The following is a 23,721-nucleotide window of genomic DNA, read 5'->3' on the forward strand; positions in this document are numbered from 1 at the left end:
AACAAATTATCGTTGGATTTTTAAAATTTGCGATGGTGCTTTAACACCTGGGCTCAGGGCTTCCGACAGAAAAAAACAACCAAATCAAAGTTTAAAGTAATGATATTTCCTCAAAATTACTTTATTCTACAGGTTTTTTATGTTTACCCTGAAAATGCCTGCGTCACATTCCCGGAACTAATTTTAGTAAGCTCTCGGATAGACGGAATGTTTCGTAGACGGACCGGTCCTACAGGGTAGTGGTCCGCACGCACTCCGTCAGGTCAATGAGATATTTCTTGTTAATTACTTAAACACCAGCACAATTGTTTTGGTCTGTGTCTGTGTCTGTGTGTTGCAGCATTATGTTACGTTGTTGCTAATGAATGTGTCATTACGTATTCTCAGTCAGACAATGTCTGGATACAAACTAACTGCATGCATGTGACCCTCAACCTGCTGCACACAGTCCGTCTGTCACAGATATCTCTAGACTAGATCGAAATAGCTTCAGCCAGAGGTTAATGATTTTTAAAAATGCATTCAGAATTTATATATATTTAATCTCTTAAGATAAAAAAAAAATCCTGACCGCTAAATGATACTAATGTGGGGCAAAATGTAGAATATCGGTACACAAGGCTGTGTCTAAAACATCAATTCCAGTATGGTGTGCAATCGTGTGCTACTTTAATGTTTAAGCAAGTTAATGTCTAAACAGGAACAAATGCACCCAAAACCCTCTTAGATAGTAAAACTACATCCAAGGTGTATTTTGGGTCCAGAATGACTGAAAAAATGAAAATAGAAAACCAATCTAGTAATGCAAAAATATACATATGTAAAAAATAAATGAATGTATAGTCTGCAATCACTGAGCCAGGCTGCCAAACTTGTGTATATACTGTGTGCACAGATTGAGATATATTACTTTAAAGGGGAATTTAAACCATTTTCAAAGTCCATACATTTTATTCCTATGGCTTAAGACAGCTAAAAAATATCAGTAGAAATAAACAACTCTCTTCTAAATCCAAAAGCTAGAATACTAAAACTCAAACCTGTGATAGACAGTGAATTGGAAAAGATGTTACAGAGGACACTGAGAGTACCCAGGGGAATGTTCTGATATGGATACATTTTCATTTTCAGTATTTTACAACCCTTTCCCTGTGCCTTATAGTATATTTTATAATTTTAGATTAATTTTGACCCTACCCTACACATTTCGTGCAGGAATGGATGATGATGCACCAGATGAGGTCTTTGCCGAGCTCAAGACCAGGCCTCTCGGAGGATGGGGTATTGCACAGATCGCTGCTGGCACTGGGCTTGCTGTATACGCAATGTGGGTGGGAGTCCTCCAGCCAGGCTTCAGAAAAGTCCCTTTGAGGTTACAGGTCTGGAATAACTTTTGATGGAACTTGTCTTGCACCATTTGTACTGTACAATATTCTTTTTATCAGAACCTCTTTAAAATATCTTCCAGGTGCCGTATATCCCTGCCAGCAAAGCTCAAGTGGATAATGTAATGACATTGCTGAGAGGTCGAAAGGGAGGCCTTGTGGATTTGGGATCTGGTGATGGACGCATTGTAAGTACAAGCAAGATATGTAGGCTCCTTTTTCTAGAACTGGTGAGAAATAGGTTTTGATTGTGGTCATTTTTAACTCTTAAGGTCTTGGAAGCCCATCGACAGGGCTTCACTCCCGCTGTCGGCTATGAGCTCAACCCCTGGCTTGTTCACCTGTCTCGCTTTCATGCCTGGAGAGCAGGCCATCATGAGAAGGTGTCGTATCGGCGAGAAGATCTCTGGAAGGTTTGACATTTATCACTTGTACTGTGGCATTAGTAACACTTCTGTTTAAATTTGAATAGAAATGTTGTCACTCCAAGAAGGAAAAAATAGCCAAAATGAAACAGTTCGACTCCCTCCCTCTAAATTGCTGAAAACAGAATTTGTTATTAGCGCATGTGAACCTACTAACATCTTTATGAATTATACACGTATGTTTTTCATAGTTGTCTAGGTAACCTTGTGGTTTACTTTATTTTTGCCATTTTGAATACAAAAAAAACATATTTTTTTTACATGTGTTATGCAAAGCTGAAATGTTAATAAAGTGTCCCTTTTCCCCACCTGCCTTGTTTCTCAGGTCAACTTGACAGAATGCAAGAATGTCACAGTGTTTTTGGCTCCTAGCGTGGTGAGTAATATAATGAACACAGGCTTATAAACCATGAAGTAAAGACCATCTCATTGTGGTGTACAGATAAGCAAATAATTAAATATTAACTTTTAAAAAGAATGAAGGTGAGCCCATTTCCTACCTGCTGACATAACAGAAACCCTTGTCTCTGTCATGAAACAGGAAGCCCTTTTATTGTTTTAATAACATTTGAGTCACATCACACTGATTGAGCATGATTCGAAGAAGATACTTTACTATATAAAGGTTCTTCCTCTCAGTGAATTTTTACAAATGGAAAAGCAACCTCACTAATAACTTGTTTGTCATACTGTTTCAGGAAGTCGTTGCAACTTGTTAAAAAAAATCTGTGTACCTTTACCATACTACATTTTTTAGAGCATATTCTAAAAAAAAATTGAAAAGGTAGTACATCCCAAATTTCCAAATCAAGTAAGGACAAAATACTCAAATTACGCTTCTTTATTTTACTCACATTACAATGGAAGTACAGTTACGCATTTCTGCAGCATCTCTGTTGAAAAGAGATGCTTTTCACATTTGTGATGACTGGATTTTGTGTTTCACACTCCTGTAAGAATCCCATTTTTGAAGCGCAACCTCCTTTTAATAATATATACATTTTTCTGGATTCTACATAAATCCTAGTAAGAACTATGTGGTTATGTGGCACATGGTTAAAGTTGCAGTTGAATTCAGATTCATCATCATGGGTACATTTCAGTAAATTTCCATCAAAATATAATAATATATAATAACAACATAATATAATAATATAATCTTGTGTCACCAGCTTTCATTATTGCAGCAGAAGTTGCAGACTGAGCTTCCTGATGACGCCTTAGTGGTAGCCGGTCGTTTTCCCTTACCTGACTGGACACCCTGCAGGATTGAGGGACATGGTGTGGACAGAGCCTGGGCGTATCACATGCAAGCACAAAGACAGAACACCTTCAAGAAAAATGACGACCTCATAGTCACAAATAGCGACCCCAGTAGTGGACTGAACAAGGACAAAGGATCTACTTGAAGCTTTTCATTAGATAAAAATACCCATTACTGGAATATTGAGGACATTTAACCTGACTGTCTGTCTTTACATTTTGACTACATCTACAAACAGATGTTTGTGGCAAACTTGCTCCTTAGCAGAGTACAGCAATCAGGGAATGTACATTTTTGCACAAACTCTTCTCAACTATCTTCATGGATGGACTCTGTCTTTGTTATAAGCAAAGTTTGAACCAGAAATTCCTGAACAAGGGTTTCTGTTACCTTTGAGGAAAAACCACACCTTTGCCTCCAGAATGCTGAAGATTTTTTCCGGATTACTGCCTCTGGGAAGCAGTCTTATAAATGTGTTTTTAAGTTATTTTATCATCTACATTGTTTTCTGTTGTGTTAATTTTATGCCACAGAACTTAAGATTATTTAATGTTTTACGTGATCTATTAGAAATAATTATTATTAAGTATTTGTCGTATAGGTTGTATGTAATTAGACAACTTCAGAGCAAAGTTTGCATTCCACTGTGCGGCTTGTTTTTTAAAGGTACAATTAAGTAAAAATTTTAATGCTTTTTGTGTGAAGGTGAAAGGTCCTCACTGCTGTGAGGATGCCTTCGTGACAGCAAGTGTGGAATGTGACTTCATGATCTGGATGTTAAAGGTGGCTCGTGTTTTTTAACCCAATTTCACAAACAGATTGTAACACTGGTATAAACCCCATGGGGTCCACAGTGTATAAGGGGAACAGTGTCAACAGTTTCACTGTGTGTAGTCCATCCCTTAAAGGTGTACATAGTATGTATACATGTGGGTTTGCAATTAAAGTGTTTTAATTTATGTATGGACTATGAATGGACCTTTCTCATGCACCATGTGCTGGAGACTTAATTTGTCACGCTACCTCGGATGATGTGTTTGTTTGTGGGTGAAATTCCACTGTCATTGATTTACAGTGACAAGAGCATGTCATTGTTGCAGGCATACACATATTGTCAAACAATATGCTGCATTAACTGCACCCAGTGAACAGCAACCAGGATTTCAATGTTTAAGATAAGAGATAAGATAAGCTAAAAGTTAAGTGATCCCACACCAGGGAAATTCACATGTTACAGCAGCTCAAATAGCACACATAGAAAAGCAAGTTGAATGACAATAGAATACTTATAGAATAAAGATAAAATACAAAAACATATATCAGAATTAGAAAATATAAAGTACTAAATTTAGAAACAACTATACACTCAATACTATTTAGACTATATACACCTTTCACTAATGCACATATGGAAACGGGTATGTATGTATGTATGAATATATGTATGGGTATATATTGACAGCTGTACAGTATAATTGCACATTGGATGTAATACACAAATGATGTGTAGCATTAAAATTTAAAACAAGGTAAGAACAATTTAAATAGTGTTGGGGAATAAATAAATATTGCGGAATTCACAGTGTAGATATACTGTATTGCACAAGGTAAGGAAACTGAATAAGTAATGTGACATAACAGTGCTGCATTAAGTTAATTATAGTTGAAAACAGGGTGATATTCAGTCTGAATGTCTAAGACCACTTTTGAACCAGCTAAAATTGAGTTACAGCATCAACATGTTCAAATTTCAAACTTGTTTGATTATTTTTATAATTTGTTAAGTTGTGGGTTAAAGGAGAGACAATACTGATTAAGGATAAGATTAAGAAATTCAATATTAAATGAGCATTTTGCATGTGCCTGTAGAGCTTAGACTATACAACATGTAATGAATTTTTGAGCAAGCAGATTTTCTTTCATGTATAACTCAATGCTGCTTACTTTTTAAATGCATTTTTGCACAGTGACAATTTGCACAATGACACAATGTTATTCAAAAACTCTCTTTAGCATTTGTCAAGAAAAATGCTGTTGTTCTTATAGATACAACCGGAGACAGTCCTTTTATTATTGTGACCGACTTGACACAAGCTGATTGGTTTGGTTGATTTTTGCAGCAAAAGAGGAAGTTGCGAAGTAAACCCTGTAACCAGCAAGCTAGCTGTATTCTTGAGCCGCCCTAAACATTGAGAAGGGGAATAACAGGAACCAGCGCGCATAGTATTATATATTTAGTGTTGTTATAAATGTGTCAGATGTACAACTTAAGTGTGCATATTCACACGCTTTGAAATTATAAACGGTTAAGGCAAGTTGTCGTGACCAACAGCCAGAAGCATGTCTAGGTTTGACAGCTAGCTAACGAAAATTATGCCTTCATCCTTCTAGAAAAGCTAACGAGTTAGCCATCCGCTGCAGCGTTAGCAGCTGGGTAACTTAGCTTCGGACCGCTACACATTGAAAGCTAATTAACGTTGCACATTTCTCCGGTGCCGGAGCCAGTGTTAGATGTTCCAAAAAACAATATTGCTATATTTAGATTAACGGTAAACGGAAATAACGTTTAACGAAAATGCAGCTAACTGAGATAACGTTAGAGATGAGTTAGCTGATTCAATCTTAAACCCATATGCTTGGTAAGCAAAAACGCGTTTTATTCGAGCAAGGCTAACTCAGCTCAGTGTTTAACGTTGTTATTGTGAGCAGGTCAACGACGCCAACCTTTGCTAGCTAGATTTGTGTGGAGTATCGACCTAAGCAGGCGAGCAGACCATGATGAGCCCCCTTTGCGGTTACGTTAGCCAGCAACACCTTAGCTAACGTTAGCTACAGAATTGGCTAGCCAGCGAGCTAATGTTGGCTTATTGCTGTAATTAATCCGACAACAAATAAACTGAAGAAAGAAACCGAGACAGCTAAACATGGTAAGTATAATTTGACGCATATTAATCACCTAACATAAGTTATTCACCTTGTCTTCCTGGCTTATTTGCTAACGGCTAACGTGGGTGTACAAGGTTTTGGTTCGTATATTTAAACAGGAAGACCCATAGTTATGTTAACATTGTACAGTACTTATATATCCTAAAATACAGGTAATCATGTGTGATTGGGTGCATTACAGTTCTCTATGTCTGTTAATCCACATAACGGTTTCTGAGGGGCCAGGTATTTCACGGGATGTGACAGCTCGTTAAGCCATTTCACGGTACAAGACGCCCATCTTGCAAAACCGAATATTTGCTGTGAGTAGTGTTGAGCCTCGGCAAGTTGTGGCTTATTTGAGGAATTCAGACCTGCCTGCTACAGGAGCTGCTATATAAAGATCTCAGTTTGCTGTCTCGTTAATGCTAGGCAGGGCCCAACTTCCTCCACCTGCCAAAGCATGGTATTACAATTGATATAACGCAGTTGTTTAAATACAGCTTAATTTGGTTTGTTTGACCAAAACTGGAACTCTTGGGCAGTCTTCATGCTGAACTATGTGAGCAAATCAGACTGCAGTTATAGCCAGGAAGTACCAAGATGTGTGGATTATGTTTTTGTGAAACTATGCCAAAACGCACCCAACAATCGGTGTGCAATACCTAGTGCTATGTGCAGGAATTGACATGAGAAGATAAGTTTCCAGCTCACTAAGTGACCTTTCTGAGCACGATGGTACATATGCCTGCAAGCATTAACATGCAAAAGGTTACCTCTTTAAATCAGCCTACAGGGCAACATGTTAAATTGCACATGGGCACTTTGTTAACAAATTAAAGAACTTATATAAACACTTCATGCATAATAAATATGAGATATGTCAAGATACATGAAGGGCATTGCTCTCTTCACTGTGAGGATGGGTTTCTTGTACATGACTGATCTTCAGTTGAGTATTCGCTACGCATGTATATTGCATGACGTATACCACTGTATTGCATCCGTCAGATAGATACTGGTCTAAAATAAGGCTCTGCAGTATGGAGAAATCAAATATGATGATATAGGTAGGGTTGACTATTGGTGCTTCTGCTACACATTTACACAATGAGATTTTTGATAAATAATCATAAGCAATGTGGATGTGATGCACAAGTGGGTAAAGGCAAATAATAGAAACAAGGGATTGACAACACTTACAATATTACACTATGCAAAATCTAAGACGATATTTAGTCGCATATCACGATATCAGTATATTGCCAACTTGGTGTGATTTGTGTCATGCTAATGGACAGCTGATTATGAATACAGCATTCAGTGGTTTGGATTATGCCTATTCTAAAATATAATCTAAATGTGTGTTTTGTACTTAATGTGACCTTTTTGTTGTCCACTAGGCTTCGGAGGAGGCATCACTGCGAGCACTGGAGAGCCTTATGACTGAGTTCTTTCACAGCTGCACAACCAATGAGCGAAAGAGAGAAATAGGTACATGTGGCCTTTAAAAACCTACCAGTACACATTAGAAGCAAAGACATGATACATATCCGCCTTAGCAAGTCTGGATCTCCAAATACAATGTTCTGTATACTGGAATATACTGTAGTGTAGGTCTAGTTGTCACTGTAGAGTGTTTGATGTGATCTGAGGCTATTTGCTTTCTATTAAAAATGTTTTTTGTTGCTCTTTTATGCACTTCCTGTGTTGTGACGCATTACTTTCAGTCTGTCTGCAAGTGAACTACTTCATTGTCATGTACCTCTGTCAGAGATCATGCCTACTTCCTTTTTTTTCTGCAGAGGAGCTGCTGAATAACTTTGCACAGCAGACCGGAGCATGGCACCACTGCTTGTTCTTTCTCTCCAATACTCGGAATGAGTATGTAATGATGTACAGCCTCACAGTATTTGAAGTAAGTCCTGTAGGTGGGAGATGCATATTTTCAGTTCCTGGTACTGTCAGGGGCCTTCTTTACCTTTTGATGCTTTGGAAATAGGACAGTGCACAGAGAAAAGTATTGTTACAAGTTCTGAGAAGAGAATTTGTTTCATGCTCTTCCTGTTTCCTCATTTCTCTAATTCTGAAAAACAAGTTTGCCAAATGTGTAATACATTTCCCATGGAATAAAAGGCTGAACATCCTGTGACCCCTAATTACATACGTTCACCTTTTTCAACACAAATCTAAGATACGTATGCTTAAATGTAGGTGTTTCATTTGCAGTAACATGATTGTAGTGGAAGGTGTGCTAGTAAAAAGTCTTTCAATGGGCATCATGTTGTCCTTCAAACACAGCTTTGACTGCTGATTATTTCCTCTTACATTCAGAACCTGGTGAACAAATTGTGGATCGGTGTTGCTTCACAAGACAAGATGGAGATTCGCAGCTGTCTGCCAAAACTCCTCCTTGCTCAGCACAAATCGGTGCCCTATTTCATCCGTAACAAACTGTGCAAAGTCATTGTGGACATTGGTCGCCAGGACTGGCCAATGTTCTACCATGATTTCTTTACGAACACCCTTCAGGTAAGCTCTGCTGATGTTGTTTCTGCTATTAAAAAGGCTTTTGTTGATGTGTCTGATACTCAACAAAAGTTGACGACGACACAGAAGTTACATTGAAACAACAGGTCTACAGAAATATAGCTTATGTTACACTGAACATGTGTTCTTTCATAAGGTGAAGATGCCCTAAAATTGTTCCTCTCCCTTTACCTCTTACATATCTGTCAACTTTATTCAAACTGCATTTCAGGTTTACTTTCTTTTCTAATTTACCTGTGTACATTTGGAACATTGTGTTCATATTAGTTAGCATTGCAGTCTACAAAAAAGAGTTTCTGTATGATATGAGGATGTGGCTGGATGTGAACAAGTGCAGAAGCTATGTCATGACCCACAAGAGAATTGCTACCAAAAACACTTTACTACTGCTTGAAGGACACGTTGTGAAATTGTTCATGAGCACAGTAATGGAAAAGGAGCTTTACTGTTTGCTGTCATTAAATCATGAAAGAGGGACAGAGTCAGTTTCCTTTAATTGCGAAATTAAAATGCGTTACATTAATTAAACTTAAATACAAAAGTCAACAGTCTACAATGGAGGTCCCTCGTCTTCCAGAGCAAGTGGCTGGCCTAAGAGTACATTAATCACAGCTGATAGGCGTGTTGTGTATACATAGATACAGTGTAACATGATTGTTCGACCTTGAGAGAAAATTATGACCATTTTTCTTTAATCTGCAAGTTGTTCCACACTTTGAATTTAAATGCATCTCCCCTTTTACTGTATGTCTCCAGATTATGAGCAGAAAATAAAGTAACAGATTATATGAACTTCAAAGTTTCCCACAGGAAATTGTTCAGTCAAGGTGATAAACCACATACGATAGATCCTGCTGCATCTTGTCTCGTGATTAATTCAGTGAGAAGATGACAACCTAAACATGCACACTTATTATATATATGGCATTTGCTGTGAGAAGATTGTTTTATTTTATAAAAGTGTATTCGATGGCAGCAGTCATGGTCTTAGTGGGCAAAATTCAGTAATCTTTATCTTAATTAATAGAGCTATTGTTTGTCAATGTGTTGCAAACTACAGTTGATCCAGTCCCCAGCTCTGGCTCCGTTGGGGTTGGTGATGTTGAAAACCACATCAGAGGAACTTGCGTGTCCTCGAGAAGACCTGAGTGTTGCCAGAAAAGAAGAGCTGCGTAAACTGCTGCTGGAGCAAGTACCGACAGTGCTTGGACTGTTGACAGGTGAGAATACTTTGTGTAATTTTGTTTGTTTGATCAGTGCTAACAAATTTGTACCAACTTAAGTGAACACTATGTTTAGAATATTATCATTGCTTTACCTCACCGTCAGACAGTGAATGGTGAATCTGAACTAACCCTTTTAAACGCCAAAGTCATACAAGGACACAAACTAACCGAATGAGGCAGTAGTAGATGACCAACTCTTGTGTTCAGCAAGATAAAATGACAGTTTTTGTTTAAAGAGAGCATAAATAACAGTTTCAGTTCCCATCGTAAAGGGCTGCCTGACAGTAAGGTAAAGCACTGAAAATATTGTATAGCATCCACTTAAAACTGCTATTGATTGTTTTATAAGTGGGCCTTTTTTGAGGTGGCTATATTATATTTTGCCACCCCCCATGCACAGCAGTACATTGCTTAGCTTCCATGGTGGTACTCCTGCCTGCTTCTCCAAACTGGGGGCACGCTTGTAGGTCACACACTCGCTATCACTAAGTACCTCATACAAACCCACTTCAGAAAATCCAAACTATCCCTTTAAGCTAAAAATCCACCTGAAACTAGAGTCAGGCTGCCAGCAGTCGGAACAAATGTTTTGGTGGAAAACCTTCAGCAAATGTGTATAATTAAGTTCTTGTTACTTCTTGTTTTGCAGGTATCCTGGAGACCTACTGGGACAAGCACAGTATCATAGCTTCCACCCCTCCTCCCTCACCCACCTCAGGGGAAAGTGGTGAGTGAACTGTCCTTTAGTTACATAAGATTTGCTAGTAATTTGGTGATAATCATGTAGTAGTTGTTGCTTGTTTTTATTTGTGTGTTAACCAGACTGTTTTTTGTCTCCTCAATCTATTAGTGGAGTTGCTGGGCAGTTTGTTTCAGGGCAGCCAGTACTCAAAGCTGCTTTGCCAGCCCATGGCAGCATTGGACAATGAGAGTCATCAGCTCTGTTGTCTCGTTTTGGAGTGTTTGGCTCACCTGTTCAGCTGGATCCCTCTGTCCACAAGCATCACTCCCACACTGCTGGCATCCATTTTTCATTTTGCACGTTTTGGTTGTGATCTGCGGACAAAGGCCAAGTCAGGATCCTTTATCTCCTCAAACTCCTCCTCTTCTAATGGTCAGCTTAATCCTGGGACAGTGCCACCAACAACGAATGGAGGAGGGCGAAACGTACAGCAGAGTGAGAGCAGCAAGGTGGATCGTGCACGGCTTGGTGTACTCGCCATGACTTGTATCAACGAGCTCGTGTCAAAGAACTGTGTGCCCATGGATTTTGAGGAGTACCTGCTGCGCATGTTCCAGCAGACCTTCTTTCTCCTGCAGAGGCTGACACGAGAGAATAACGCTCACACAGTCAAGAGCCGCCTACAGGATCTTGATGAGAGGTATGGCTCAGTCCATTAGTTGACACTAATATTTGCACATATGTAAGTGTTTGCAGACGAGTGAGTGTATTCTGTCATAACAGCTTCAGTATGAGGTCTGATCATAGTTACTTTTTTTATACTCAAGGCAGTCAGAAGTTGCACTGTGGTATTTCTCAGAAGTCCAGCTCTCAAAAACGCCTTTGTTTTCATCACTGGTGCTCTTCACACTGGCTTCATACAGCAATATACCATAGCTCCGTCACATGTGTCTTAGTCTGATCTATTCTTTCTGTCTGTGTTTAAAATTACAACTTAAAAACTTGTAAAATACTATACTATACTATTTGTTTTTTTGTTTTTGTTTTTCAATTGACTAGACAGTTGCAGAAAATGATTTCAAGTCTCTGTGATACCATTAGATTTTATTTATACAGTATATATAAGGTGTATATTGGCCATCCCAGACATTAGTCACTGAGCGTCATTTCATCACCTCACCTCACCTCACCTCACCTCATCTCATCTGTGACATCCCAGTCATTATCAAACCGGCGTGATATTTTCATAAGTGATCTTTCGGGCTGTTGTGGTCCAGGAATTTCCCCCTATGGTGATTAAGGGTGGCTCAACAGAGTGATATGCGCTATTATGCTCATCATGTTGCTGGCATTTGTAGCATAGTGTAATTATGCAGTGTTTACATGAAAATATGTGAGCATTGGTTGTGGCAGTTGCTTGCCAACCCCTGCGGCTGGCTTGTCAAAAGTGCAGTATTTGCAATTGCAGTTACAGCGACAGCGCATGTGATCTTGTAGTATGTGTGGATACACAAGCCACATTGTCACTGGCCATTGCTAAGATAGAAATTAATGCTGGGTAATGTAATATTCTCTTGCAATGTGGACACCCAGCCTTGGTTTAAGAAACTAGATTATTATCAGTCCGCATTAACTATATGAAGTAACTTCTGAGTGCAATGTTTCTGTGGTAACTTTAATGTTTTCTTTTTCATTTTGCAGTTACTTGGAAAAGTTCACAGATTTTCTGCGCCTGTTTGTCAGTGTTCACTTGAGGCGGATTGAGTCCAGTCCTCAGTTTCCAATAGTAGAGTTTCTTGGCCTACTTTTCAAGTACACCTTCAACCAGGTAATGATAATTGTGTCAAGCAGTCATTTGCTTATGTAGTGTAGCACAGGTTTCCAGCAAAACATGACCTCTGACAGCAAACCCTCTTCTCATTGATTTAACAGCCTACCCATGAAGGCTACTTTGCCTGTTTGGATATATGGAGTGTCTTTTTGGATTTTCTAACAACCAAAATCAAAAGCAGACTTGCTGACAGAGAAAGTGTTCTAAATAGGTAAGTCGACTAGAAAATCTGTTAAAGCTTTTTTTCAATTTCATCGCTCCTTAAAGTAAAAATGATCAGTGATCTCAAATGAAGTGTTTAAAATGTGCATGTTTAACATATGTGTGTTGTTAAAATGTGCATGTTTAACATATGTGTGTTGTTAAAATGTGCATATTTAACATGTGTGTTGTTGGACAGGTACAAAGATGCCTTAGTTCTTCTGTTAAGGGAAGTTCTGAATCGCATACAGTTCAGATACAACCAGGCCCAGTTAGAAGAGCTGGATGATGAGACTCTGGATGATGACGTAAGAGCAATTTACATATATTTCACAGTCAGTTGGTTGCACCCTTTTTCCTCACACTCTATGTCCTGTGTATCTCTTCAAGAACTAGAATTGTATGTATTATAGGTTGTTATATTATTAGCATATTAACCTCTTTAAGACAGGCCTACATTACACAGCCTTATATGTTTTCTTCAAAGTCTGAATGTTCTCCTTCGTTTGGTAACTATAGCAACAGACCGAGTGGCAGAGGTACCTGCGTCAGAGTCTGGAGGTGGTTGCCAAGGTGATGGAGCTGCTCCCATCCCATGCATTCTCTACTTTGGTAAGGGATCACTGTTGGTATCACCTTGACATTTTGTAAGTTGTTTTGGCATCTTCAAGTGGATTTCACTGGAGTGTGTTACCATTTTAAAATTCCAAATTAGCTGCAGGAGTAGATTTTTTTCAAAACATAAAAGCAATACTGACTCCTGAATATTATACTAGACCACTTGGCCTTAATTGGCTGCCAGATGTGGGTTAAAATTGTGCATCAAGGCATCAAGGTTACCTCCAGCATAGTCATGATGAACAGACTTCAACCACCTTTCCATATCATTGTGTAAAGTATGTTAGATTGCACTGGAAGTTTACACAACAATGTTGCTCAATAATTCATGCTGTGTCACTAGTTAACTCATTGGTGAAACTAATGGAACAATACTGTAGATGTAATTGACTGTAAACACACAACAAGGTGTTTAAAGACTTGAAAATAATTTATAAGTTGGAGGTCAAGTTTCAGTTAAATTTTTTTTTGTTTTTTTTTTTTGTTTTTTTTTTTACCAGTAGTAAAAGTCTTAACATTACGTTTTACTCAGCTTCAGTGATTTCCTCCATTTGAATGTCACATTTGAGGCAGAATCAGGGTGATGACACCCATGTGTTGCCCATGCGCAGTTTTACATAACTTCACTTGTGAGGAGTGTGAGGTGTAGAGTCATGTGTTTCACTTTGTTTTTACAATAGGCTGTCAGTTCAGATGACAAACAGGAGCGCAACAGTATATTTGCCCTAGCACAGCACTATTCACGTCATTTTGTAAGAATGTAACACAGACTCTTCTTTTTTCCCCTTTTTTTAAGTAGCAGTTTGTGTTTTGGTATTAATGTTACTTTTGGTTTAGTTTAGGTTCACTACAACATGTCAGACTAGAACACAAATCAGCAATGAGTTGCAGTGTTTAGTAAAATGCACTATCTTGGGAAATAGCTATCATACTTTCATTCATATCTCAGTATTTTATAAAACTGAAATTTAATTCTGTTAAATACAATTCCATGAATTGGTTCCTGTTTGGAACCAGTTTCTCCAAAGACGTTGTGTCTTTTGTTCTGAGGTTATGATACTGTGTTTCTCTTTTTCTATTTGTCATCCAATTCTGTACTGTGCATGTTACATCTTTTTATGTATATAGTGTATACTAACAAGCAGGGTCTGAAATTCATTTTTTTAACTTCCCGCCAATGTGGCTTACAAGATTTTTTTTGTCTACCACTTCTGAAATTGAACACATTAGTGCAACAGTAGTTATAATACTTATGTATTTATACTTAATCACAATTTTGACTGTAGGATTTTTACTTGTTACAGAGTATTTTTACATTTTGGCATTACTACTTTAACCTAAGTGCTGTAATAACACTTGAAAACTGATTTCCTGTGCTCCAATCGCCAGCTTCTGTCTGCTCTGAGCACATCCACCATCACCCTCTCTCTGTCTCCCTCTCAACTGGCACACACTCATTATGAGTTATTCCTTCAAATGAAATTGATATGTGAGGCAGTGAAGTTGATGCAGTAATGAGTGGGCGAGTCTAGTGTGTGTGCACATCTTTTTATTGGTGGTTATTGGTTAGAATTGGGTGAACTTTGACAATTAAAACTAAAAAGCTTCTATCGCCAGTAGCATTGCTTTCATATAGCAGTTACAGAGTGTCCTTCTCTCTGTCCGCCAAATAGTGGAAGGTCTGATGATATTAAACACTGTTGCCAGCAGTTTACCTGCATTTGGCAGGTAGTGGGTGCTGATTTAAGACTCTGCTATCAAGTAGAAAAAGAAAAAAACACTCAAAAGAAACAGAATTATTTTCACATTTCTATGGATTCTATTATTACATGTCAAGAAATGTATGATGATACATGCCAGCCTGTGGCAGCCTCCTCCTTATTCCTCTCTTCTCTCTCAAGTTTCCAGTCCTTCAAGATAATGTGGCTGTATACCTGGGTTTGCAGCAGTTTATCGTCACCACTGGCACAAGTAAGAATTAGTTTTTTGAGGTACATTCACACTGGGTGGTGCTAATTGAATGTGTTTCACTATTGCATTGACTCATCACAATGTCCTTCTTTTAGGTCGGAGGCTAAATATCACCGCAGAGAATGATTGCCGTCGACTTCACTGTTCTCTCAGGGACCTCAGCTCCCTACTTCAAGCTGTCGGACGCTTGGCTGAACATTTCATCGGGGAGGTCTTTGCTGCACGTTTCACTGACGCCCTGGCAGTGGTGGAGAGGTCAGTGCTGTAATACTCTTCCAAAACATTAAAAAGTAATTTATGTTTTAACATCTTTTTCAATGCTACACATGCCACAGTCAGTACTACTTAATCTCAGCTTATTCTGAAGTTGGTTGTTTGGTAGGTTTGTTTTGGTGTTCTATTTAAATTGTTTGGTGTTAAAATGTATTCAGTGTTTTTCATACCATACTAAGTGGTGTACATTTATAATAATAAGTGGTGGTGGATTATATTTTGTTGACTGTTGCTCTATTTAGAGACCAAATGATCACCACGAACCATGTGTTTCCTTTTTAAGGTTGGTTGAAGTGACTTGCTACGGCTCGCAGACCAGCCTTTACGATCTGGAGACCGCCGTGCCTTCTGTCCTCAAGCCAGACCTCATTGACGTGTGAGTTATCGCATGTTTAAGGCTAAACCTAACACAGATGTAACACTATTTGTGCATGTAAATACTTGTTTGTAAAAGTTTCAGTCACAGAAAACAAGACTACACTGTTGTGTAATCAAATGCTCTTTGACTGACAAATTAATAGGGGAACTGAATGTGTGAACAGTTTGTGTTTGTGTGAATTCAGACACTTAGCAGCCGTATTTCCGAGCAAACTTACCTCCCGTTCACAGCTGTCAGAGCTGCTGTTTTGCATAATGACACTATAGAGCAGTTTTATTTCTGGGACTGACTTGACCTGACTGACTCTTGGCCAGTCTTATTTAATGTAAATGTTGGGCTTCAGTGCTACTGAGACGTGCACTACAAATCTACAAATATTAAAACAAAATAGCTATTTTGAATACTGAGTGTAGCTGTTAGAAAAGCAATTAAAAATAAATGGCTTCACTCAGACACCTCATCTGTAGAGAACTGGTATGATATCACTTTTGAAATGGTTGTAATGAAAAATATTACCTTCTCCATGAGGCTCCAGAAAATTAAATTTATGAAAGTACAAAATGTGTATTTCCCCCCAAAATGCCCTTATTTTGTTTAAGACATTTTTATGCTTCCATGTCGTCAATAGCTGTGGCCGGAGGCATTATGTTTTGAGGTTGTCCGTCTGTATGTCCATCTGCCCCATTCTCATGAACACAATATCTCAACAACGTCTTGAGGGATTTTTTTCAAATTCGACACAAATGTTCACTTGAACTCAACACTGAAGCAACTAGATTTTAGTGGTCAAAGGTCAAGGTCACTGTCACTTTGCATCTGTCTCACTCTGGTGAACACGATATCTCCAGAACACCTGAAGGGAATTTCTTCAGATTTGACCCAAAGGTCTATTTGGACTAAAGAAACTGTGAGAATTTGGTCAGGTCAGTGTGACCTAGCAAAACATGTTTTTGGCCACAACTCAAGAATTCATACACTAATTATGACAAGTGATGACATTTTATATCCAAAAGGTCAAAGGTCAACTTCACTGTGACATAATATTCTGCATAAAACACATTTTTGGCTATTACTCAGCATCATAACTCGGAAACAGAGGGGGAGACATTTGGTCAGATACTGAATTGGTGACACTAATGTTGTGTGCCCACCTTGAAACTGTGCTGATTGTATATATCTTCTGTACTGCTGAGGGGAAGATGTGTGTGAAGCATCCATGTTTTCACAGACGTGTATGTAAACTATAAGAGAGACATGACTGGTGTGCAGAGGCAGTATTTGTAGTTTCTTTTAATTTTTATTTATATCAAATGAAAAACACCCCATGTTCTATTTTCGTGTCATATAAGTACATTGTAAAAAAAAAAAAAAAAAAAATACGGCTCACTCTGTAAAAGTACCTAATTTATTACAGATAACTGTGATGCCCCTGCTTAAAAAATAAGCTAAAAAAAAGTTAAACTGTGTAAAGAAGAAGCAAGTATGTTTTACTGAGTTCATCATGTCTTCATTGTTTTAAGTTTGTGTGTTGGATTGTTTATTACAGACATGCACAGGCCCTTGCTGCTTTGCAAGCCTACTCCCACTGGCTTGCACAGTTCTACAGTGAGGTCCACAGTCAAAACCAGAGCCAGTTTGTGACCCTCATCACATCCACAATAAATGCCAGTAGCCCACTCATCACAGCAAAGGTAGCTTGCATCATACTAAGACTTTGATATCTCATTTCTTGGTGTGTGTAATGATAAGTTAGTCTTAGATTAATATTTATTGTATTAATTATTAAATGTCAACAGGTCAAATATAACTAAGTGCAGTTCATGGATACTTGATCTAAAAAAATTGTTGATTTCATATTGAAAGAGTGGTTAATTAAAGAGGAAGTGTAATTTTACCCAAAACTTAAAACCTTTAGGCCAGGTTCACAGGAGCTTCCTTTTGTCTTTAGTTTCTGCTTTATTTATCTGGTCCTTTTTGGTTAATATTTCCCATAGTGCAGAGCATATTCAGATAGCTGTAACATACACAACAAGCTACATCCAGTCAGTAGAAGGAGGAGATTTTGGGAAACTCTAAAAGATGTCCTCAAAAAACGCATAAAAGAGCAAATTTAAGTATAGCTCTTATTCACTATTAAGGTAATTTTGCGCCCATTTAAAGTTCCTTTCCACCTACTGTGTGACATTAAAAAAATGCAAGCATATAGTTTTGAAAACTGGGGGAGGAAGATGTTCAGGGTTGAGATAGTAAAAAGAGAAATGGTGTGGAGAGTGTTATTACCAAATGGTTCCTCTTTCAACACTTATATTGTCTTTATCTACAGGTACCTGACAAGTTGCTGCTCTCAGCATGCCATCTGATGGTTTCCATAACCTCGACAGTGCGGCCCGTGTTCTTGGTCACTTTGCCAGCTGTTCAGAACATCTTCAACCTCATTACTACGGAGAATCAGAGCCGCAGACTTCCCCAAGAGGTAAGTGTTTGTTGCTTTTGTTTTGCATGTGAAATGACTTGATGAATGAATTATTTAATGGATTTATTCAATGATTTAAGAATTTGGATCTTTTTCTTAAAGTTTGAAGTCCTTAAAATGTCCTCAATACATGAGGTAATTATTCTGTGTATGTTTGTGTGTGCTTGCTCTTACAGGCTCACATGTTGGTGTGTAGGGCTTTGTCCAACATGCTGCTGCTCCCATGGCCAAACTTACCAGAGAGTGAGCAGCAGTGGCAAACACGCTCCAGCAACCATGCCAGTCTGATGGCAGCACTCACTCGAGAATACAAGGGAATAAGAGGGACGGTGAACATCACTCCACGGCAACCCGATCTGGCTAACAGTCAGTATTTCTTCCTCGTTTTTTCATGCCTTTTTCCCTTATTCACATCCCATCACTTTTTTTTGTATTGCCCTAATTGTCTTTTCTTTTTTTCTACTCTAGTGAAAGCAGTGATACAGCAGGCCCTGCCTGTGCTCAGAGACATTGTGGACAGCATCTCTGGGGAATCCACCAAATCACGTCAGATCTGTTACCAGAGCCTTCAGGAGTCTGTCCAAGTGTCCCTCAGCCTTTTCCCAGTGTTTATTCAGCAGCCAGGTCAGTGTCTCTCTATAGTTTGGCCGTCCATCTGAAGTATGTGTTAAATATTTGATCACTGTATAAAGATGATCTAATCCAATTCGCTTTTCTGTAACTACTTGTCCTGTCACAGCGCACTGAGACCTGTCCCAGTCGGCACTTCTTATGACAAATGTGCTCAGATGTTTCTCAGCCTCCTACTAGTACACGCATGGTGATATCATCATCATGTAACAAAAGATCAGATTTACACCATTATACACTTGAAACATTTTTGACTCGACTTAAGTGAAAGTGCCATAATCTCTGCTGTAGCAACTGTATAGATGCAGCTAACTTGTGTCATATAGTATAACAGAAAGAAAACAAGGTATATTTAAAGAATAGGAACCTGAATTTGAGTAAACAGTCACTGTTTGTCTCTTTATTACCTTACTACAGACCCAGCTAGGGCTGTTGCAAAGCTGCACTATTGACCACAGGGGGTCACAAGCAACCACTAAGTTCATGTTTTCTTTTCAGGGGTTGTCCGACTTAGCAGCTTTGTTAATTTTTGCTTCTCTTTCCCAGATGTGACAGACGAGATGTTGGCCTTCTTCTTGACACTGTTCCAGGCGTTGCGAGTCCAGATGGGTGTTGCCTTCACAGGACAGATCATCCACACTTTTCTCAGCATGTTCACCAGGTTAAAAAAAAACCCATTAACATCACCACATTTTTTTTTTTTTTTTAACAAACGTAACTACTTAAATTAGTTGTAATCCCAGTAGTATTACACCCCGTCTAGACAGATAAAGGGTTAAATGGTATGGGGTGTAAACTGACAATGCTGGTATCACTAAATAGTAATGAATGTAATCTCCACTCCTATGTGTCCCAGGGAACAGCTGGCAGCCAGTATTTTGCAAGAGGGCAGTGCAGGGTGTCGAGTGGTACAGAAGTTCCTGAAAATCCTGCAGGTGGTGGTGCAAGAGCCTGGTCAAGCTTTCAAGCCCTTCCTACCTAACATCCTCTCTCTGTGCATGGAGCAGGTTTATCCAGTTGTGGCAGAGGTCAGTTGGAGTTCACCTGTCTTGCATTAACATTCATTGTGGAGTTTGATTTCGATTACCTGTGGGTGATTACCCTGGTAGAACCATTAAATAAGAACATGATGTTACATCTCTCTTTGGAAATCATACAAAAATGCACCTACAGTCAAAAAATGTTCTTATAAATAATTGGTCAGGTATTTAACAGTGATAGAATTTCTCATGTTTTTTGTTTTTTTTTTGTTTTTTTTTTTTGTCTTTGCTAGCGATCTTCCCCAGACGTCAAGTCAGAGATGTTTGAGTTGCTATACCAAATACTTCACCAAAACTGGAGGTACTTCTTTAAAACGTCTGTCTTAACAAGCGTCCAAAGAGGAGCTGCTGAAGACACTATGGAAAACGAGGCCCAGTTCACAGCTGCCATGCAGGTGTGTGTAAACATGTGGCTTAAGTTGTTATCACCATCATACCTTTTTTAGAAGAACAAAAAAATCTAGTCAGTGACTAGTGTTTGAGTTTATGTTTTATTTTCAGGAGAACAGTTGTTCATATCCAGTTCTAAAATCATCTTATTGTAACACATATTGTCAAATCTGTCTTTTCCAGGCTTTTGGACAGTCTTTCCTGCAGCCGGACATCCACATCTTCAAGCAGAATCTCTCCTATTTGGAGTCACTCAACAGCAAGCACAAGTTATATCACAGAGTAAGTGTCTTAATTTTTAGAGGTGACCATTTCACGGAGTTGAGCTGTTCACTCACTTTTAACTTCTGAATTTCACCCATTCTCCATTAGCTGCAAATTGTCCTTAAGGGGGAAACCTTTCAGTCATTATCAGACCATTTCTACCCTTGTTGTTTTATACCTTTTTTATGAAGTTTTTCATTTACCCTGCATTTATTAGCAGTTCGTTTTGTAAACTTGTTAGATGTAAAAGTTGTCATAGGGTGGCCACGGGTCCTTAAAATGTCTTAAATACACATTTACTCATAAAAGGCCTTAAAAAGTATTAACTTAATCCAGAATGGATGGGTCTAGATTCTACTGGGCGAATGTAATGCCGCGTTCTGGTGGAAAATTTTGTTTTAAGTTATGTTACAATGACTTAAATTTAGCCTATTTGTACCATTAGAAACCTTGTGTCAATTTAATTAGATTTTATTGTGGCCTTCGCATCTCTTTTTGAACAAGAGAACACTTGGCACTCGGATCAGTGTTATTGTTGTACCCTTGCCTCTTCCCATCACTGGAGAAGGAAGTACATTATGATAAGATTTAATCTAGAAGATATGTCAAATACAAACACAATAAACATAAAAAAGGAACACAAAAAAGAAAATTGGTCCCAAGTAATTAAAGCAACAGTAAGTGGGCTCCTATCCATCTGTCTGTCCTCCACAAAATCTCAGACCCCACTGACAGATTTAAACCAAACTCTTGTATAATGTATCCTGAATGAAAGGTTTTACGCACACACACTGTGTAACCCATGTATAGACTCCATTGTCATTACTTTGTTTTTATTGTGCTTTAGAAACTTTTCCGGACCTCGATGCTCTTCCACTTCATCAACGTGCTGCTGCAGGTCCTTCTCCACAAAAGTCACGACCTTCTGCAAGAGGAAATCACCCTTGCTATTTACAACATGGCCTCTGTCGACTTCGATGCCTTCTACTCGGCCTTCATGCCAGAGTTCCTCAATGGCTGCCAGGGTGTGGACACCAGCCAACGAGCTATTCTTGCACGCAACTTCAAGCTTGAACGGGTAAGAATGAAATATTGTTTTTCAGTTTATCTAATGAGTAACAATGGCAGTGTATTTTGCAGTCTGTTGGCACATACAGTATGTTGCATTAGGAGGAGACAGAGTTAACCAACTGTTACATGTATGATGTGGCAAGAAAGATTTCTCCACAACATGTTTAACAGAAATAAAACATGAGTCGAGTCTGTCAATGTGGGACACAGAGAGAACAGAAACGCCATAGCGAGTCTCATGCCAGTGGTTTAAAAAAATGACGTGACAGTTTATACTCAATGTTCACAATATAGTCATTTCATATTTACCCCACAGAACAAGCCAAGATACATGCATATATTGCCCACGCCTAATTAAATCATGTATAATTGTTTTAAAAACTGATTCTTAACATTTCCAGTATCGCCCATGACACCAATACTGTTCTATTTGCCCGTTGTGTTGAATGTTGTTTTCTTTCTCTGCACTTAAAACACTGTCAACCCTTCTGTAAATTGATTTGACTTTAACTTTCCTCTTCTTTCTCCAGGACTTGCCATCGTTCACTCAAAGTGTGCAGCGGCTGGTGAATGACCTACGCTACTACAGACTGTGTAACAGTAGCCTGCCCACTGGCACCATAAAGCTATAGCACAATGACTGCTTGAACCACTCCACACATCAACGATGATCTTCAAGGACTGCCTGTGCTGACCACTTTGCCCAACACTCCTTCTCCAATCCAGCTTGGCTCCACCTATTCGATGTAATAGGAAGGAACGACACACATTGTATTGTTGAGTAATAGGAGGTTGAGGATGCTGCTGATGATTTGTCTTTGATCTCTACTGTAGAAGGTTGGCGCATGATTTTTTTTTTTTTAAAGCAGCGCCCTCCTAATGTATTGCCAATGATAATTTGGCAGGAAATGTAAACCTGGTCTGCAGTTGGCTTTTGCCCAGACCTGGAGCAGTCTGAGCCAGGCCTTCTTTCCCACGCCTCCGCAACGAAGCTGGGCTGGGACTGAGCACTTTCAACTCATTTTGAGTTTTTAAAATGTCTGCTTTTATTCATTTTGCCTTCAATTTTTTTCATCTCCAAAGGAGACGGACTCTCAACTTAAGATCTTTCATATCATTCCATTCTGAAAAAGAGAAAACCTGCTTGATTAATAAAGTGCTTTTTTTTAGTAAAACTCAGGTATTCATTAATTAATTTGTGATTTTGTTGGTCTTTGTGCCCAACTCTTGCAGTATTGTTTGTAAGAATAATGGTACTATTAAGAGATTCAAGACTTTTCTGTATGTCTACACTGTTTTGCTATACATTCATCAATGGCATCATTTCAAAGCCCCCTTTAAAATTCATCTATTTCAACTGCTGAATAATTTTTTTTTGGCCTGTGTGGCATGTGACATATCACATGCGACAAATGCTGTTTGAGGACGCAGCATGCTAAAGATGCGAAGTATCAGCACATGAAGGATAATTCACAGCAATGACAGGGTGATAACTTCACACACAACACAACATGTTGCATTATCTTTTCTGTAGGTTCAACTTGCGGCATAGCTTTAATGTTAGATATAAAGATGTTTAAGGGAAGACACTACAGGCGAAAACAGTTTTTACATTAATTAGATTCTGGGCTGCTTTGCTTAGATAATGCATCATTTACAAATTTAAACAAAATTTCAGCAAATCTATAACACAAACGATTTTCTTAAAGTTAATCAGCTGGAGATGGTTCATGATGATATCTATAAAAAGATTTACCCTGTTCACCTGTAGTGTCTCCCTTATGGTGCACCAAAGATTTTCTCGACTGTTGTCTACTAAAGGCAAATGCTTTTTTGTGTATGAGGTGGGCTGAACATGCATGTTAAACCTATGTAATTGTTGGATATCAGAAAACAAGCTGCAGGTTCATGTGACTCAGAAAAACCTACAGGTGAAAAGAAGTAAAGGATTTGATTGCCGGACTAACTAACTTAGTTTGATTAGAGCTGGCTTTTGGCTCAAACTCACATCTGGGTGCTAAATATGTACTAGTTACCACTTTAATGTAAAATATATGGGCTTCCATTGTTCTGATTAAAGTCTGACAGGCTCACTGCATCAAAAATGAACCTAAAATGTCTTG

The 23,721-nt window shown here is 38.6% G+C and overlaps 2 protein-coding genes across 3 annotated transcripts; both read left to right on the plus strand.

Annotated features, from left to right (window-relative positions):
* The first annotated feature begins 221 nt into the window (after positions 1-221).
* antkmt (adenine nucleotide translocase lysine methyltransferase) lies at positions 222-4,520 on the plus strand. 2 transcript variants are annotated; one of them, XM_049561023.1, is made up of 6 exons: positions 222-262; positions 1,216-1,379; positions 1,469-1,573; positions 1,658-1,798; positions 2,136-2,186; positions 2,983-4,519. In XM_049561023.1, the coding sequence occupies exons 2-6, from the start codon at positions 1,218-1,220 to the stop codon at positions 3,217-3,219; spliced, it is 696 nt and encodes a 231-aa protein (XP_049416980.1). In that variant the 5' UTR covers positions 222-262; positions 1,216-1,217; the 3' UTR covers positions 3,220-4,519. The 2 variants fall into 2 exon arrangements, with proteins under 2 accessions (XP_049416980.1, XP_049416981.1); XM_049561024.1 differs by having other exon boundaries at positions 232-313; positions 2,983-4,520.
* Positions 4,521-5,219: 699 nt separating this feature from the next.
* On the plus strand, positions 5,220-23,686 carry xpo6 (exportin 6). Its single transcript, XM_049560498.1, has 24 exons — positions 5,220-6,001; positions 7,403-7,493; positions 7,805-7,917; positions 8,334-8,531; positions 9,610-9,769; positions 10,425-10,502; positions 10,626-11,157; positions 12,159-12,285; positions 12,390-12,499; positions 12,689-12,797; positions 13,009-13,101; positions 15,009-15,078; positions 15,174-15,333; positions 15,635-15,727; positions 17,277-17,421; positions 18,054-18,203; positions 18,380-18,569; positions 18,672-18,827; positions 19,380-19,494; positions 19,690-19,861; positions 20,107-20,268; positions 20,447-20,545; positions 21,375-21,605; positions 22,129-23,686. The coding sequence occupies exons 1-24, from the start codon at positions 5,999-6,001 to the stop codon at positions 22,228-22,230; spliced, it is 3,459 nt and encodes a 1,152-aa protein (XP_049416455.1). The 5' UTR covers positions 5,220-5,998; the 3' UTR covers positions 22,231-23,686.
* The last annotated feature ends 35 nt before the right edge of the window (positions 23,687-23,721 follow it).

This window comes from Epinephelus fuscoguttatus, linkage group LG19 (genome assembly GCF_011397635.1).
Source record: "Epinephelus fuscoguttatus linkage group LG19, E.fuscoguttatus.final_Chr_v1".
In the NCBI taxonomy this organism is placed as follows: Eukaryota; Metazoa; Chordata; class Actinopteri; order Perciformes; family Serranidae; genus Epinephelus; species Epinephelus fuscoguttatus.